The 19,794-nt window shown below is 32.7% G+C and overlaps 1 protein-coding gene across 2 annotated transcripts in view; it reads right to left on the reverse strand.

The window, feature by feature from the left end:
* Positions 1 to 19,210, reverse strand: part of PLSCR5 (phospholipid scramblase family member 5) — a 28,729-nt gene extending 9,519 nt beyond the window's left edge. Inside the window, exons 1-6 of one of the 2 annotated variants that reach the window (XM_023215379.1) lie at positions 19,177 to 19,210; positions 14,284 to 14,426; positions 8,986 to 9,028; positions 7,781 to 8,001; positions 5,575 to 5,736; positions 3,506 to 3,667 (exon numbers count right to left, since the gene is read on the reverse strand). In XM_023215379.1, the coding sequence (XP_023071147.1) occupies positions 3,506 to 3,667; positions 5,575 to 5,736; positions 7,781 to 8,001; positions 8,986 to 9,028; positions 14,284 to 14,426; positions 19,177 to 19,189 (744 nt within the window). In that variant the 5' untranslated portion in view covers positions 19,190 to 19,210. Of the gene's footprint in view, positions 1 to 3,505; positions 3,668 to 5,574; positions 5,737 to 7,780; positions 8,002 to 8,985; positions 9,029 to 14,247; positions 14,427 to 19,176 lie in introns of both variants that reach the window. The other variant, XM_023215378.1, reaches the window with a different exon arrangement.
* Positions 19,211 to 19,794: the final 584 nt, after the last annotated feature.

Below are 19,794 nucleotides of genomic sequence, written 5' to 3' on the forward strand. Positions count from 1 at the left end.
AAAGTTTGACATGCAAGCTTTGATTCTGTAAAGCAATTATATTTCCAACAGTGTTCCAGTATTATGATTTATCAGAAGAAGAAAAATTTAAAAGGTTTAAGCTTTACAACATTTTATTTTCATGCTGAATTTTCAGAGTATAAGTAACTTGCAAACCTTATCTGAATCTGCATAGTATTGTCAAAGTGTTCCACTATTATATGATTTATCAGGAGATAAAAATTTAAAAGTTTTAAGCTTCATCACATTTTATTTTCATGTTGAATTTTCAGAGTATAAGTAACTTGGAAACTTTATCTAACTCTGCATAGTATTGTCAAAGTTTTGGGTGATAAACCCTTTGCAGAATTAGACAGTAGGCATTCTGGGTCAGTGTAGGAAGTTATAATGGATACCAATATTTGAACAAAAATTAGATTTATTGTCACAGATAATGTGGTCAGCAAATAGGTGGTTGAGGGAGTACTAAAAACTACACCAGAGAGAACTTGAAGAGTGAGTGGTGAGTTGGAGGAGTGGTGGGTTGTGAAGTGGTAGCCTGGAACTAGAGGAGACCAAAAATTAGATTTCATTTGTGAATTTAGATTTGTATTTAAATCAGGAAATACCCTTATACCAGCAGCTTTCTAAAGCTTTCACCTGAATAAAACAGAAACAGCATTTAAAAAATAACAACATAATTCTTTCTATAAAATTATATATAGAACAAAGTAATTTACCTAGGTAATACATGTAAGAAATAGTTTTAAAAGCTATATTGGCTAGCAAAAAAAGGCAAGTATTTTACAATATGATGATAAAAAGAAATAAAGAGAAATGAATGGGAGTCATTAACTATTCTCAGTGAACATATTTCTCCCTTAAATGCTGGAGCTTAAAAGTTATCCTTTTAGATGATTAGGGTATTATCTAGATCAGTGCTTCTTAAATTTATAGTGCATAGAAGAAGCACGTGGGCATCTTTTTCAAGTGCAGGTCCTGATGCATCTGGGGTGGGATCTGAGATTCTTTGCTTTGAGCAAGCTTCTAGGTAGTGCAGATGCTTACACTTTGCACCACACTTTGAGTACGACCTAGATCAACCTTTATGGAACCTACATCTCATCAATCTCTCAAAGCATATGGACTAAGAAATACATGCTTTTTCAAGAAGAACATATGTTTAGAGGGTTCTGAAACAATAAGAAAAACTGGTAAGGTTTAAAATACAGAGAACTGTAGTTCCAATTTTGGTGGTACATTTTAACCATCAGCTTGTTAAGTAAAATAGATGAGTAGGGCAGATTAAAATTGATTGGTTTCTAAATATCAACTTTAAGTGAGGGGCTTAATCAGAAAGGCCTAATGAAGATCTTGGGAAAAGGGTGTGTGTGTGTGAATGGGTTGGTGTTGAAGTCAGAATGATCAAAGATGGGAAAATAAGCAAAGGAAGGGTGACAAGTTAAAAGTACTGTCCAGTGGATAGAGGAGAATACGGAAGAGATGACATTAGGCAACAGGCAAGGTGGACTGAACTGCTTAGATTTGCAGATGAAAATGGGAGTTGAGAGTGACAACTTAGTCAGTTTAAAAATCTAGCACTATATAGATGTTACTTCCACCTTCTACCAATAATAGGAGACGGGTAAGTTAAAATAATTCCTCCAAAATCCTGGAGATATGTATATATGCATATCTATCTAATATACATACATGTATATATATGTGTATATGTATATGTATATATGCATATGTATATGTATATATGCGTACGTATATCTACGTCTGTATTAAATTCTGAGTTTCCATCAGTGAAGTCATCTGGAATAATTTTTAGTTCATGTATTTTCCAAATATCATTAGAAGAGATTCAGTAAGTAGGGCATTAATGTAAATAATCAGATTTAGCATTCTGAAACCCCAGAAAACAATAAAACATGAGAAAGAATTTAAGCTTTATAAAAATTTCTTGATTACCTAAAGTGCATAACCTGAATCTAAACATGACACAAACTGAAATTAGACCACAGTTTACAAAATAATTGGCTTATGCACTTAAAAAAATGCCAATGTCGGCTGGGTGAGGTGGCTCACACCTGTAATCTCAGCACTTTGGGAGGGCCAAGGCGGGAGGATCATGAGGTCGGAAAATCGAGACCACCCTGGCTAACACGGTGAAACCCCGTCTGTACTAAAAATACAAAAAAAAATTAACTGGGTGTGATGGCATATGCCTGTAATCCCAGCTACTCAGGAGGCTGAGGCAGGAGAATCACTTGAACCTGGGAGGCAGAGGTTGCAGTGAGCCAAGATTCCGCCACTGCACTCCAGCCCCGGTGACAGAGCGAGACTCTATCTCCAAAAATAAAACAAAAACAAAAATGCCAGTGTCATTAGACTCAGAAAAATGCGCATAAGTGTGCACATGTTCATGCACACACACACACACACACACACACCCCTTAAGAACTGTTCCAGGTGAAAGGAAGCTAATGAGATATGACAGAATGGACATACTTCATGATCTTGGATTTTCTATTATTAGAAAGGACATCATTATGGGAAATCGGTGCAACCCGAATAAAGTCTGTAGATTAGATAATAGCACTGAATCAGTGTTTAGTGCCTGACTTTGACAATAGCACTGTGATGTGTAAAAAAATTCCTTGTTTTTAGCAAATGCACATTAATATAATTAGGAGAAAAGGCATAATGTCTGCAACCTACTCTCAACTCTTATGCTGTTTTAATCACTTATGTGTGTGCCTGTGTATACACATATTTTTCATGTATTTATAAAAAATACATGTGTTTATATATAAAAAAATAAAAACTCCGTAAGTCTTTATGGCTGCATTGAAAGCAGTAGGAAATTAGGTAAATATTAGAGGGAAAACTAAGAACAGGATATAGGTCAAGCATTTTGACACAGTTATTAGTTGACTTCTTTTCTTCTATCATCAATCTCCATACACCAAAGAAGAAAAAGTTTTCAATATAATTGTAAGTTGGAAAGTAATAACAAGAACATAATATCTTAGAAATAATGACAACTGGTACCTATTAACTCATCAAATCATTTCATGTATCTATGTTCATATTGAGAAGGCAATATCCTTAATATCATCTAGCTCACTATCATGCAATGAACCAGTCTGGAACTTTACCCAGGATAAATCATGTGATATTTATGTTTGCATATTTTTTAGTTAAAGTGAAAATAAGCCAAAAATCTAAATTGAACATAAAAGCAAGGGGAAACTCGGGTTTTAAGGAAATGATGAAGAGGATGGGATAGCGTATTAGCTTTTGAGAAAGGGGATGTGAGATCACTGGAGAGCGGCTGCCTAACAGAAATGCAGGGTTCTAAATTCTAATTTTTGAAGAACATTGGTCCTAAGCTATCCTTCTATGAATAAAATATACTCTTGGGGGATAAAACTGTGTGAATGGAATAGGCTATATTGTAATTAACAAGCAAGAAGGAGAATAACAAATCATTCATGCTTTCGAAGCCTATACTTACAAAGAGAAAACAGGCACCGATCATGGCTGCTTTGACTGTTACATCTAGATCTGCAGGAACATGAATTCCAAAATTGTCAGCATTTGTGAAGACATCATTTACAAATCCTGACCAGTACTTTGAAATCTTCCCAATTGTAAGCTTTTCATTAATGGTTTTCACCTTTAGAAAGATAAAAAGGAGTATTAAATTTGAAAGTGAAAAAAGTTGGTTTTGTACTTCCAAGGGTGTTTACTTCATGAGAGATTTGAATTATTTTATTTGTCATCTCCAAATGACACTTCCATGTTACTCATTCCATCATATAAGCATAGGTTTGTAAATTTAGATTTTCAGTTTACTTTTTAGAAACTTTGCTTTTCTGACAGTTTTCTAGCCCATCATAATTCTTTCTTTTTTTGTATGCAGGATAAATAATTAAGGCTCAGCCACCACAAGATGGCAGCAGGTACATAGTTCAATTGTATTATCTAAGCATGAAGGCAATTTCTTTACCTGCGCTCCAGATTTTAAACCTGAATTCTGTATCTTAAAAATATAAAAGAAGATATGTTTGAAAAATATTTCAGAAGGAATCAAATTAATTTCTAGGCATAATTTGTAAACTTTCAAATTTCAGTTGCTAAAATTTTGTAATTATTAAAACATTTAAATATTATTAGCCATTGTTAAATCACATTTTTATATTATACTCAGACATTTATTAGGTCAATCCTTTCTAACAAATCCTAAATCCAATTTTACATTAAAAAAGTCCTCCTGGTTAATGTACCACATAGGAAGTTAAGACCAACTGGACATGAAAGTCTATCAGTCCTTCTCAGCTAGAAGGGGTTCACAAATCAACTTTATCAGTTATTCGTTTGTTTACTCTGCTTCCCATCCTGATGCTGAAAGTAATTCAAGAGAAACTATCACTTTTTCAGGGTAGTAAAAGATAGAGAATAGAGAGAGTTACTTAGGACATTTCTATAGCATGAATGCTAAAACTCATGTTTAAAATCTTCCTCAATCATATTACTCTTAGGAAAGTCATGTCAAATCCTTTGGGAACAGGGTAAAGTTAGAACAGCTCAGTTTGCAAAATTTGCATGTTATTCTATGTGCATAGTGTTTCCCGAAGTCCTGAGAACTAAATGCCCTTGCTGAGATATTTATGTATGAATGCATGAAAAATAAATATACACTTTCAATTAGGCTGTCTCCTCTACCTAAGATGTATGTCCAGGACAACCTGTTAAGATAGTTCATATTGCTACAGATCAAATTTGCAACTTTCCATTTTTTAAATATTCAATTTATACACATATAAGAATAAGGTTTTTTTTTTTTTTTTTTTTTTTTTTTTTTTTTTTTTTACAAAACTAACTTAGCAGGTCTCGGAAACACAGCTTTTGAGTTATTGCTGTTTTAATGCAACGTGCTGCTGAAATGAGACCTAAACTGAGATATGTGATCACAAAGGCCATAGGAAAGAAGATACATAATTTAGGTGATTCTAAACTATATTTATTGGCTTTATGCCATGTGTCCTGTGATTCTACATAAATAAAACATACTGAAAAGAGAATGAAGTGCTAATTTTGAAAATGAGGAAATATTGGTTATCTTAAAAAAGCAAAGTTATATGTCCAAAAATTTTTGATGTTCAAAGTCTTGGACACATTAAAATAGCAACACATTTACTATTCTAATCAAAGAGATACAGTAGCTTTGTTCATAAAACACATAGAATTATATTTAGATAAATATGCTTTTGTTATATTAAATTTATTAAAATTATTTTGAATAATACTTACACTGGTCTATGACATATGATACGATGGCCAAGGTGATACATTTTGTAATATTATTTTTAAAAATTCCTTGGACTTTATATCTCTAGATTTACATATTCCTATTCTTAGCACGTACAATATGGGCTGATTATATTATATTACAAATATGTTATTTTTCTGAACTTATTTGAGATGAAATTAATTTGAAAGTATAAAAAATTGAATTATATTGCAAAAAAAAAAAAAAAATCAGGACCAAAATGAAAACTTCTTCCATTTTGTCAATTGTACCTCAAAATCCACATCGCCAAAACAGCCACATGTTGCACAAGGACCAACAATTTTCAAAATGTCTTCTTTGTTTGCATTTTGGATTGTGAATTTAGGGAGAAAGGGGTCCCACTTCTGTGCAACGTAACCAACTATAGTACCAGGAGGGGCTTGGATTTCTAACTGCAAGAAGAGATAATGACAAAATAAGATTTTCTTAGGTTATCATATTTTAATTTTACTATAATGTCAATTTACCTGTAAACAATATATTGTTATAAAATTATTTTGATATCCTATAAATCATTCTAAATATCTGCTTTTAAGGATACAGATTTTATAAAATATTTTACAGAGAACAAAGAAATTCACTGTATAAACATATGTTTAGCACTGTGCACTAAAAGTCTTTGTCTTATTTCCCTAAAGAGAATCTACCCAATGACTATCTTCTGACCCTGGGATGGTGGCTTTTTTGCCATTTTATCCCAAGCACAACAGTTGTTCAACCACTGAAGCTGTTCTTATGCGGTAACTCACATCTACTCCTTCTAATTGTAGCCACAACACACATCTCTTTTAAGCCTCCTTTATCAATTATTGAGTATTCATACTTTTTTCAGTCAGGTTATAAACTCCCAGATTATCTGCATTTAATTGAAAACAAATGCTTCTTGCAGAGTTGTAGTCATTAAACACCAGTTTGATTGCTGGTTCGTGGCTTCCACAGTGTTGGAGACTAGTAGTTGAATTTCTGCATTATCAAGCATTACTTTAGTATTTGACTCCATTACCGTTACATATTTATGTAATCAAATCAAATATTTTGTAAAACAAATTGGGGGTGGGTATACATTTTTAAAATGTTTGCATTTAAACCAAGTCATCTCTCCATCATCCGATCTCATTTTGACTTTTCTTATTAAGTTCATAGTCTTATGCATATGTCTGTAATGTTCTTGGATAGATAAAAGTGATTTCAACTAGACTGCTTAGAATTAATATAGATTTGTTCTGGGGTCACTTTCAAAGTTATTAATTTGCTATTGACCAAATTTTTTAAAAAGTTACTAATAGGTATCAAGATATATACTATGTTTAATTTATGACCCTGGACTACCATTAAAGAAAACATTAATTATCAAAAATTTTTAAATGAGCATAATTCTGTGATCATAATGACTACACTCTCTTGGGGCATATTAATATTAAATATCCTCAGTAGACGGATGGAAATTCCTGGGCTCCATGCATGAGCACTTCAGTCATCTTATCACTTAGTCAGATGCTTGCCTGAAGATAGTTGGAGAATTAGCTTTGATATATGTTATTAGAAACTTCCCTAAATAACCATCTTTCATATTAATATTTTCCCATCATCCTAAGGCCAGTACTTATCCACAGGTTCTAACAGAGAAGGTTGGGCTTAAGTTAGGACACCTGGATCAAGTCCCATCTACGATATTTCCTGATTTCTTGAATGCATAGTCATAGGCTAGCCGCCTCCACTCTCCTTCCTTGACTACAAAATGTAGAGAGTAATTATTTCTAGCTCCTAGAGATTTCATGACTCTATTCTTGCTCATAAGTAGAATATCCTGGTATCAAAGCCAGCAAAGTAAGTAAAAGTTCTGTGTCAATTGAACTGCATATGTCAATGAAAGTTATTATTACGGGTCTACTAAATAATAATTTAAATCTATTATACGTTAAAATAAAATAATTGAATTATTTCCTGTAGAACAATAACATTGTCTTGCCAAACCTTGGGTTTTGTCATAAACGGGTAAATGCATTGTGAGATTCCATAATACATAATAATACCTATCCAAGAGGACACCTTAGAGGAGTTTAGTATCACTTAGCACTTCCTGGACTTTGCTCCAGTTGGAGAAGACAAAGGGTATATATGCCCAATGGTGGAACCTGTAGATATTACAATTACATGACTACTGTAGAGATTCCAGAGGTCTATCTCATTTACATGATGCATGAGCTGTTCTCAACAGTTTACATCATGAAAGCCACCATAGTTTTTGGTTGGAAAGGAAAAAAAATTTAGTGAATCACCAAATCCTCAAGCTGATCTGATCCTAAAGGAACAACATACTATTAATAATTGAAACAACTGACAGGTTAATTGCCTCATTGCTCCACATGAATTTCTTTTAAAGAAACAAATGCTAATCTTAAAAATCAAAAAAGACAACCACAGCCAGTAACTAACCTCTTGTAGGTAGCAAGGGCACCAGCAGCTGTTACATCTCAAGGGCCTATTCACTGTAATGACCTCTCGACCTGAGTTATCTGTGATCCTCAGGGTGCAAGATCGCAGAGTGGAACAGAAAGTACGATTGAAGCAGATGCTTTCCTCCACTGCAAAGTAAATTCTTTGTCCCAAGCTGTTTTTAATCTCATATTTGTTGGAGGTCTCAGTACCAAGTATGACTGATGGAGCAAAAAAAAAACATTTTTTATAAAAACTTTTTTTTGTTAGTATTGATAACTTTAAATAAAAACTTTTTTTTGTTAGTATTGATAACTTTAAATAAAGCGAAGATGTCATTAAAAGAATACAGTGTCTGATCACTTATTAAGTATATGGTATCTTCTTCACACAAATATATTTCTGTGCTCTAAATCTGTAGGACTTAGCCATGGAAATAAAAGTAAATGGTGAGAATAAAGCTATACAATTAATTAATGTTTATTCCAGATATATGACCTACTTGAGAACATATAGTGTACCTTTTCACTAAAGGAAAAATGCTTTAAAGAATAATTTATAACTCAAAAAATAATTATATTATTGTTATAGAACTACTGGCACCATACGGTGATAATAGTGATTTTTGTCTAAAATATTTGCTGGTAATATATCTAAAGTTGTATGCTATCTGGCTATTTCAATTTTCACATATATTTAGGAATAATATAGAGCACTAAAACCAGAAAATACTCAAGTAATTTGAATCCAGTTAGCCATGCTTGTAAATTTGCAGATTCTTAAATAATTTTCCTATTTGTTAAATCACTGATACAATGATAAAACAGTAACATTTTATTTTGATAACTTTTTGTTATTTAGTCAAAACCTTGACTTCCATTTTTGAAATTATTAAGAAATTTAAATGATTAGCATCCATGGAAACAATCAAATACGTTTTACTATTTTAAAGTAGATGTAATGTCAGAATTTGAATGGCAATATCACCAAAGATTCAGAGTTTTATGCTTCTATTTTATCTAAATAAGACTAATAATTTTACTTTTAGCTTTTAATTAAAAAAAGAGCTAGTACTCTTTTTGATCTAATTCTATTTTACACATTTAACTTTCTCGTTTATAACATATTTAGATGTAAAGAAACTTGTGAAAACTAAAATATTTTCAATAGTTTTAATAAATGCATAATATATATAATGCACTTACTTCCAAGCAGTTCCACCTGCTGGTGTATAATTATCAGGTCTAACTGTAAAGGATGACATAAAGGAAATAAAGTATTACATCACATCGAAAACCTTTGGAGATACTACTATTACCCTATTTACTACGTTGCATAAAATTAGGTGATTTTCATGCTTTCTATTAGGAAAATAGTTGAAAATATCTCACATTTTATAATGCAAAAGAATGTAACTTTTTTTTTTTTAATTTAAGTAAAAATTTAGAAGAACCCTGAAAATTCCAAGGCAGCATTGAGCAAGAATAAGAATAGGAACGGAGCTGGGCGCAGTTCCTATATTTACTCCAGAAGTAAATCCAGTACTTCTGGAGGTCAAGGTAGGCAGATTGCTTGAGCCCAGGAGTTCAAGACCATGCTGGGCAAAATGGCAAACCCCAGTCTTTACAAAAAATACAAAAATTAGCTGACTGTGGTGGTGTGCGCCTCTAGTCCCAGCTACACTGGAGAGGCGAAAGATGGGAGCATCATTTGATCCTGAGAGGTTGTGGTTGCGGTGAACCATGAGCCCAGTACACTCCAGCCTGTCCCCAGAGGGAAACTCTGTCTCAATTAAAAAAAAAAAAAAAAAAAAAAAAAAGGAGGCTGAGACAGAACTACATGTTAACTCTGCGATAATGAGAATTCGAGTTGATCTTGAAAACAAGAGTTTGTGAAGATTTTTAAACAATCTCTGAATTATAATGTTTAAGATGTTTTATAATTCAATCTTTTTAAAATAAAGGAAACAACACAATAATGATTTGAATGCCTGGCCTCTCCTCTTAACCTCTGCCTACCTCTACTATCACTCTGTCAACTCATTTCTTTCAGTGATGGAATATACTTGTTAAACCTGAAAGGTTGTTGTATATATTTTTCTCTCATTCACGCTTTCCTATGGACTAAAAATAAAAATGAGTTCCTGCGGATGCCAACAAAATACCAATCTAAGTCAAATAAATGTTATGGCACTAAATACATTACAAAATTTGACTTACGTAATTAAAAATAAAGTTAATTTACAGAGATAAAGTATCCACAGATAATTGAGAAATGACTATTAAATTAAAAAGTCTGCAATACAAATTGTTTCTTAAAGGAAATATGAAAGTTCTGTTCTTATAAATTTATTTGTGCTTATTTTATTTTTATTTTTATTTTTATTCTTTACAGCTTTGTGGCCCAGGCTGGAGTGCAGTGGCACGATCTTGGCTCACTGCAACCTCCACCTCCGGGGTTCAAGCAATTCTCGTGCCTCAGCCACCTGAGAAGTTGGGATTACAGGTGCTCGCCACCATGCTTGGGTAATTTTCATATTTTTAGTAGAGACACAGGGTTTCGCCATGTTGGCCAGGCTGGTCTCAAACTCCTGACCTCAAGTGATCCACCCACCTCAGCCTCTCAAAGTGATGGCATTACAGGTATGAGTCACTGTGTCTGGCCTATTTGTGTTTATTTTCAATGTGATATTCAGTACTTGAAGATCCAGTAATGCAAAAGCATGAACATTTAATATGATGCTGATCACTGTATTTTCTAATGCTTCATTTTTCATTCCACCTTAAAATTTTCTTCCCCATATTCTCCCTTCACATTAATAAACTCATCAGTAACTTTTAAACTAACTAGTCATTGCTAAAATTTGGTATTGATTGGACATTACAATCTCAGAACATTTGAAGCTACGTGATTTCCCTCATTCTCCTTGTATATCCTAAGGTGGAGGTAAACTAGTATCATTTTCTCTATTTAAATCTTATTGTTGATAAAATAATATGTGTGGCCACTTTTTTAAGATTCACAAAAAATATTTTTCCAAAAATAATTTATGATTGAAGATATTCTAAAACTTAAATTAACAATAATGACAAAGCTTTTTATTAGAAAAAAAATACTTGACCAAGTCTTTAGTAATGTACTGCATTAGTTCTGTTATCTTCTGAGGAGAATGGAGTGGTAAGCCTCAACAAGGATGTACATTATTATTTGGCAGTTGATCTATGCACAAGTAACTTAGAAATGGAGATCTGTGTGGTCAAGAATAAAGTGGGAGTTTAGGTAATTTGAATACTGATGTCGTGAATCAAGTTTTAGTGTTGAAATTTAGAAACTATTAATTGAAATCCACCTGACAATGAAAAAGAAGTAGTACCTCTCTAATATCCAACAATAGTAGCTTTTTAAATTGAATAACTACCATAAGGTAGTCACTGTGCTAGATGTTTAGACAGTGTCTGATTTAATCCTCACAAAAACTCGGAGAGATAAATCTCATTAATTTTAAATGTGAGGAAACAAGCCCACAGAGATTAAGTAATTTGCCCACGATCACAGAACTTGTAAATGGCCATCAATTCTGCCATGCATTCTATTCTATTTCTTTACTGACATCACTACGCTAAATTTAAGGGAAATAAATCTTAAGTGACAATATGAAACTTGAATACCTTTCATATTTTCCTTACTTTTAGACCCTCCCCACCCTTTGTAATAACATTTGATTTGCTCTCTCTGTGAAAAAGTCTCCTGGATTTGAGGGAGTTGTTTTTGGTTGTTCTTGTAGTTTTCTTTAAATAGCACATAGCCACTTATAAACCATGGCCCAAAAGTGCATTTTTCATTCTTTTTCTATTGATTGATAGACTAGGAATTTTGAAAACTTTAAACAGATTGAATTATACATTTAGGTGTCATGGCAAGTAAAACTTAACTCCTTCAGTATGAAAGCTGTAGAAATGAAAATACAATGAGAGGGTTAGATGTATGGCTTAAGAATTAATTTTCTTAACAAATCAAGTTGACAGGTATCAATGATTCCATTTGATATACGTATTTCAAAATAAATTGGATATTTATATGTTTTGTAGACTTTACCTCATTACTCTTACATATAGGTGACTAAATTGTAATAATTATTCTTTGACACTTTGACACTATACAATAAAATGTTATTGACTGTATGAACATGTAAATCTAATCTGTAATGAATCTATCGATTTTATTCTTAGATTGAATATACATTATATAGCTAAACACTCATATATGTATATTTTCAAATTGTTTATGGAAACAAGATTCTCAATAGTAATTGGATGGACTTGATTAAAAGAGAATAATGTTAAAATATTTTATTTGAATTTTTTAATTTAGAAAGATATTTATTGTATATTTCCTGTTTATTCATTGATTAATGTACTATTTTCAAATTTTCATTACTTTATTTGATTTTTGTGACTTTTAGAGAAAACGTAGCATCTAAAAATTCATTTTGTATTGTGCCTCTTCCAGACTCATGGCATAACACTTTTGAAATGCTCATTCATGGTTTTATATGTGCACAGCTTTAAAGTAAATAAAATAAATGTTCTTTTAGTATAAAGTGAGGAAATTGTCTTTCTCTTTAGAAGTAGAATATTCAACAATTGGTGGCACATTTTTCTTTTCTTGGAACGATTAACAAAGGTATATTTTTGGAAAATTTATTCCATTTTAGAACCAAAGCCAATGGGTTCATATCTCTACTTATTGAACATAACAAAAATGTATTCATGTCAAGCATCTGGCTCCGGGTGTGTCATCATTCATGAATGGAAGAAGAATATGTGATGACCATATGTGATCATCAAACCTCAGCCCTCTGGCACTGGTATATCACTTTTATACTTGGCAAAACCTTGTCTGACAACATTCCCAAACAGCTTGCAGCAGTTAATCAACTCTAGTCAGCTATTACAGCTGATCCTTTCTGCAGATGGAAGATGGTAGGTTCACGTTTCCAGCTCTTTTACATATCTCCCTGAGCTCTCCAGTCTCTAAAGTACATTTGTCTGCCAGTGGGTTTCTGGAGAAGGCATCCGCAATTATAAACATTTTACCAGGAACATATGCTGCATGCAGCTTACACCCTATCAGGCATAACAGAAATCTCTTGTACCTTAAGGGAATTAACACAGAGATTTGATTTTGATGAAGGAGATAGACTTTATAGTTTGAAAGAATGCCAAACAAGCTGAAAATTGCAGCAGATGTGCTGACATCTCAATATTAGTGTAATTGTACTTCTAATCTTTTTTAGGATAAAATACAAAAGCAACAATAATATACATACACGAATAGCAATAGCTATTTATATGCCATAAAATTCAGATAGTGATATTTTGATTGATTTATTATAAGGTTTGAATCCTGCCTACTCTACAATGACTGGAACAGTGACTATATCCAATAGCAATATGCTCTTTTAAGCAAATTGGCCTGGAGATGCTGTGGTATCAGCAGACAATGTTCACTTTATAACTGCTTTCTCTTGGATTTGTGTCCTCCTTTTGAGATTCAGTGGAAGACATTGAGCTCTCAGCTCATTGCTGAAGTCTCTTTCAAGTACTTTGATCCTTAAGAACCTCTCTCTCCTCTATACACCTGAACAAATTACAATAGTGTACTTATCAATCATTTGTATATAGGCATGCACTTTGCATTAACTTTTTTTTTTTTTTTGTCTTGCCATTTAGGTTGCAGAAAGTTTGGGTGACAGGGGCTAGGTTTCATGCTTTTTATATGTCTCGAGTATAGCAAGCACTCGACAAATATTATTTAATTAAATAACTAGGTGACTAGATACATTAGAAAATTTCTTTTCTTTTCTTTTTTTTGTTTGTTTTTTTTCCAAGTCAGAGTCTCACTCTATCACCCAATCTGGAGTGCAATGGTGTGATCACAGCTCACTGCAGCCTTGACCTTCCTGGGCTCAGGTGATCCTCCTATCTCAGCATCCTGAGTAGCTGGGACCACATGCAAATGTCACCATGCCCTGCTAATTTTTGTAGAGATGGGGTTTTATCATGTTGCCCAGCCTGGTCTGGAACTCCTGGCTTATCCACGTGCCTTGGGCTCCCAAAATGCATGAACCACCATGCCTGGCATATTAGACAATTTCTTGAGGAAAAATTTGCTGACACCTTGATCAATGAACAAGTGGATAAACATGCTAAACAGCTCCATCAAAAATATTTAGTCTCATCATTCTGTCAAATAAATAAGGAAGATAAAAGTAGTAATAAGACACACTTTTAAAAATAGTATAAATAAATAAAATTAATATTTTACAATTTTATGATTTATAATGCTTTTTTCACTTCAGTAAATTATTGGTTAAAGTCTTTCAACCTTGATTGAAAAGTCAGAAAGAAAGTTTGTATTAATTTTAAGGGTAGAACATATCTGTAGGAATAGAAAGATAAGAACACCTGGCTTAAATATTCTAGACCAGGAGGGAGACTGACTGTTGGCAGGAAACTGCTTGGCAAAGGGAGACTCAGCTGCCATGCTTGGTTCCCTGGATTGGAAGATGAGGCAGGAAGGCTTTGGTCTGGGTCTGGAGCTCCAGGAAGAAAACTAGGCAGACCTCTTCTTTGGTTCTGGGCATCTGCAAGAGAATGGAAATCCCAATCCATATTTAAATTTAGGCCATTTTATTTAGTCCATCTTAAAATACTTGTTACTTCTTGATTGATAGGATAGTTTATCTCCTGCCTCTCATTTTAATGCCCTTTTCCTTATTTACACACTCACTACCATTACCACTTGTCCCCTAAGTTAGAAAAAATGAAATGCAGAAGACTTCTGATAGTAGTTGTGAGAAAAAGTTGAATTTAGCCAAAATAAATGACTTTAGAAAAAATATGCATATGTGTATATGTGTGTGTATATATATAATTACTTGCATATATATACACTTACTGCATATATATTTATATGCATATGTAAATTATATATTATATAAATATACAAAGCAAAATGTGGAGAGTAATTATTGGTTACTTTATACATATATAAATTATATATTATATAAACATATATAAGTCTATACATATAAATTGATGTTACTTGAATATATATGCAGTAATATATGTCTATATATTTATATATATACTTATTTTTATATATTTATATTTATATAAGTCTATATATAACCAATAATAGTTTGAAGCTATGTATCCTTTTGTAGCTCACCCAATATTACAAAATATAAAAGATATCAGAATCAAATAATTATATAAAGTTTGACTAAAATTTTTAGAGAAGATACCTGTTTTCTAAATTATTGCCAGGTAAATATGTTACAATTTAATCGTCTTTTATTTTGAAATTTGGGGGTTTATTATTTACTTTGCATTGCTCTGTGTAATTTTATGTATAACCTCTAATACAGTAGTATATGCAAAGACCTTTTTGTTTAAAAATATAAATGATAGCTTTTCTATGATTTTTTTCTTCTCACATAACTACCATTTGGATATCTCTCTCATTAGATATCATTTTTTTCAAAGAATATCAGTATTTTTACTTCACATGTTTAGTAATCAATAAAGTGTTAGAGCTTTCACAAGTGCATTCAGTTAGTTTATCCACATTATGCTGTTTTAGATTGGGTATAGATGTGAAGCAAGGTTTGTGACAGGTATTTTCAAATATAAGAAGGGCCATTACAAAGACAAGCAACTCAGATTGTCCTAAAGACATATAAAAGAGAAAGGCAAGGAAATTGCTTCTGCATTGACAACAAGTAGGAAATTTATAACAGCTACACAAAGATTGGAATAAGTATTCTCATTACTCACATACCAAAATTGAAGTGGAATCTATATAATTAGCAGCAAATTGCAATGTTCGCACTTCAGCAATGACTCTCAGATTCATGAAGGTTTGTATGTGTGTGTCGGGGAGGGATGGGGAAGAAATATCTTTATCTTTTAAATCTGTGAAAAATAAATTCTAAAAATGAATTTGGGTTTCCTTTGGTGGTAGTAAATTTCTCATCATTAAGAAAACTCAAGCATATTGTGAATTCATTCATTCATTCATTTATTTATTCATGAAGTAAATTCATTCATTTATTTATTTAACCTTAAGATTATTAGAATAAACTGAGTTTATTATTATTAGTGTAGGGCCATTCGGTTTGTACTGGTCTGTGATATATAGAATGTAGACATGCTTTATGGTTAGGGTCAAATGGAATAACTTGTCAAATGGTCCCACTAAAATACAGCCTCCTACTGATAATACTATAGCAGTTTGGTTTCCACAAGGAGCCCCATGCTGAACTTTGCATACATCTGGGGCAGATACAAAGGATATAGGCTTTAGACCTCCCCTTGCTCTTGAGAACGTCTCCTCAATGGGATCCTAAGAAGTAAACCCAGAGAAAGACTATGTAACACTATGTCAGATTTGGGAGAAGAGCTAATGGCCATTAATATAGCAATAATGACTCAAAAATATTAAAAGGTAATAAACAATAAACATTTTTTCTTTAGCATTAGTGCAAAATGTACCGTTATCACTTTCAGAAAAACATAGAGGCAAAATTATGATCTAGGGAAAACTAGCTCACAATAATAAAATCCAGAATAGTGGTCCATCTTGGGAAAAGGAGGATGCATGGCTATTGGCTAGAAAGAGAACTTTATAGAATCTAGAAATATCTGTATCTTGATCTTGGTGGTGGTCATGAGTGTGTCCTTATTTTAAAAATCATGGAGCCTAGGTTTTGTGCTCTTTATGTCCTTCACTGCACATGTTATCTCTCAATTAAAAACCATGGGTAGGGATTAATTTCTAACAATAGCTGGTATAAGATTATTATTTTCTCTCTCACTGTAAACTTAATTGTTAAAGGGATGCACAGATTACCCCAATTTTATCTTGTAAATTGTGTTTGCTATAACAAAATGCAGTAGGTTATGGAGGGTTTGGCAAGTCGCTCTACATTCCCACCCAGGCCTGGAGGGCCTTAGACTTCACAGCAGGTCCAGAGGCATTAATGCACTGAGGCTCAGAGGATATTATGTCCAAAGTCTTTGTTTAGGAGTAGAGTATGGGTGAGTCTCTGCCTGAGACTGTTGAGAGACATCAGTATTCTGAGCTCACCTGCTGCTTCTTCTGTGATTTTAGTTCACTTCGAAGCAACCTTTGGAGACAGCTCTTGCTCAGTTCAGATCACCCTGTTTGAGAGCAACTTGCTCTTAAATTGTGTTAATTTCTACCGAGTCAGGGGGTTCCAGATCACATAAATGTCTCTTCAGTTCTAATGGCAACCGGCATTTAGACTGTCTTTTGGTTTAGTAGTGCTAATTGATCTGCCTATGAAATGTGTGAAATGTACAATTAGTCTGCGTTCGCTGGGAAAATGGGAATTGCCAATATAGTTACTGGGCAAGAAAACATTATGTTATAAATTATGTCTTTATATACAGTTGAAGAAAACTATCCGCAAAAGTATTTACTTAGATAATGGTGATAATTTGACTTGTCCTCTTAAACCAGGTATCTAATTCACAAGAAAGCTTCGTTGTCACTTATATTCTCCTAGGTAGTATGAAGTCTCTAATAGGTGTTTTATCCACTCCATGTATTAAAGATTTTGAGCCGGTTGCAGAAGGAGGGTCAGTTTTCCACCTGAAGTTTTGCTTCTGAGTTTAGACTTGGGTCTTTATCATTATGGGACATCACTGCTTCCTGATAGATTAATCATATTTTGACATAATATTACTTTCAAGTCACAAGTTTCTTCAAAGACTCAGACCACCAGATGAAGAAGGAACTCCTTTGAATTTCTTACTGGCTTTGAATTTCTATCTACTCTTTTAAAAATGTATAACTAGCTTATAAATATTTTATACACTCTGCAACTCTTTACCTTGCAGGCTACAGTATTGCTGTAACTCTTATTTTATAAAGTGACAAAGTATTTTGGACTAAATGTTAGTGTCAGTCTTAAATGAAAGGAAATATTTGTCAATGTTTTTTGTTTGTCTTCAGACAGAAAAAATGATGAGACATATATCAAATTCACGATTTTGCGATTTCACATCTATATTTTACAATTTGTGTGAGCTTTCCCAGTGATTCTGAGGGACCGAGGGACTGGTCTACATTAAAGTTTGATAAAAATGGAAAGATTATCTCATTTGTTTCATATTAAACTGTGTCCAAAAGTATGTTTTGATAAAGGCAGAAAGTAAGCATACGTATTTGTTTGAATGGATCACTAATTTAGGATACCACAAACTGATGGGCCCTATTATCCTATTTGTAATTAATTTTAAAGGTTTTCACCAATTATACTAATCATAATTCTTCATGCTAAAACTTTTAATTATAGCTTAGGCTTTAATCGTTCATTCTGACAATGAAAGGAGAAAACATTATAATTTTATTTTTTATACAGTTTCACAAGTGTTTTTAGTGAGATTGCAGCTTACTTTAAAAACAACGACATCTCTTGTCTTTTGAGAATTTCTTTAAAGTAAGATAACAGTTATGATATTTTTGCAGTTTTAGGAATTTGAGAAAAAACTCATCAGTCCTACTCCCAAAAGTCTGCTAAGTGATCTGCGTGCTTAAAGTAGATATTTTCTGTTTGTTTTCTATCTTTAATTTACCATAAGGAAATTTCAAGATATTTTTGCTTTATAATTCAGAAATACTTATTTCTAGCCAATCAAATTTTAGAATCAATAATAACACCTGTCAGATTCTTTATAATAAATGGTTATATCACATAATTTGAATAACAAATGGAAAATTAAAACTTAGAGAGTGTTACTGGATTGTTTGTAACTCAAAGGATAAATGGGATGGATTATGTGATGGATATCCCATTCCCCTTTATGTCCTATTTCACATTGCCTGCTTGTATCAAAACATTTCATGTATCCCATAGGTATATACACCTACTATGTACCCACATAAATTTTTAAAATTTTAATTTTTAAAAAATTATTAAGTCACACTTTAACACTTTCTGACTTATGTGTGAAAAGTTTTCTTCAAATCCTTTTAAACTTAAAATATCACCCTGTCCTTGTGTTTAGCATTAAAGGTTCCCATTCTAAACTTTGCCATGCAGCTTTTCTTATTAATTCACTATGTTTGTATTAATGATAACTAAAACATCGTTTACATCTGAACTTCTACAGTCTGTCAGATAGAGTGTTTTTCAATTTAACTCAACATGCTCCTGGGATTTAGGATTTTAAAATCACAATATTCAAAAGTGACAAATGACAGCTTTTAAGATACCAATCTAACTGGTTGTAACACATCCACAATTGTTTGTTTTTAGTCATAATATATGAAAAAAATTATTATTTGGTTATATTTACTCTTACCTTTAGAGGCCATGAAGATGTCTGAGTCACTTCTTCAAAGGCTGCCAGGTTGGAAAACAAAGGCTTTTCTTGTTGCAGCAAGGAGAGAAAACGCAGCATGCATAAAACTTCAGAAGGTGTTTGTCTACCTCTTGTCGGCTTACATATAACAGAGGAAGGGAGTCCCTTGCTGTTTCTAGACTTCCGGATTTTATCAGTTTGGACAACAGAGTGAGATGAAACTGTCACAAAAGTAAACACTGTTCAGAAAACATCATATAACTTTGGTGGCTGAAGGAACAATTTAAAAATAATAAAAATCAGAAAGGAAAGCACACAACAACTCATTTTAAGTGTCTTTTTTTTTTTTTTTACCAAGTTGTTTTTATATTTCTTAGAATATACACGTTTGCATTCAGTCTTATATCAGAAATATCCTGTATTTCTTAATTTCTAGAAGTCTCCATTCCAGATTCTGTGATAAAACCTCCTATCGTGTAAATTTTTGACAGTCCTAAATACAATTCTTTACACGTTGAAAATGTTTGAACATTATTATTCTTATTTTTCTTTTGGCTTTATCTCCATCCCTTCAACTCCAAACAAACAAGAAGAGGATATATTCCCTACAATTATAAA

The sequence above is a fragment of the Piliocolobus tephrosceles genome, chromosome 2 (assembly GCF_002776525.5).
Source record: "Piliocolobus tephrosceles isolate RC106 chromosome 2, ASM277652v3, whole genome shotgun sequence".
Classification (NCBI taxonomy): Eukaryota; Metazoa; Chordata; class Mammalia; order Primates; family Cercopithecidae; genus Piliocolobus; species Piliocolobus tephrosceles.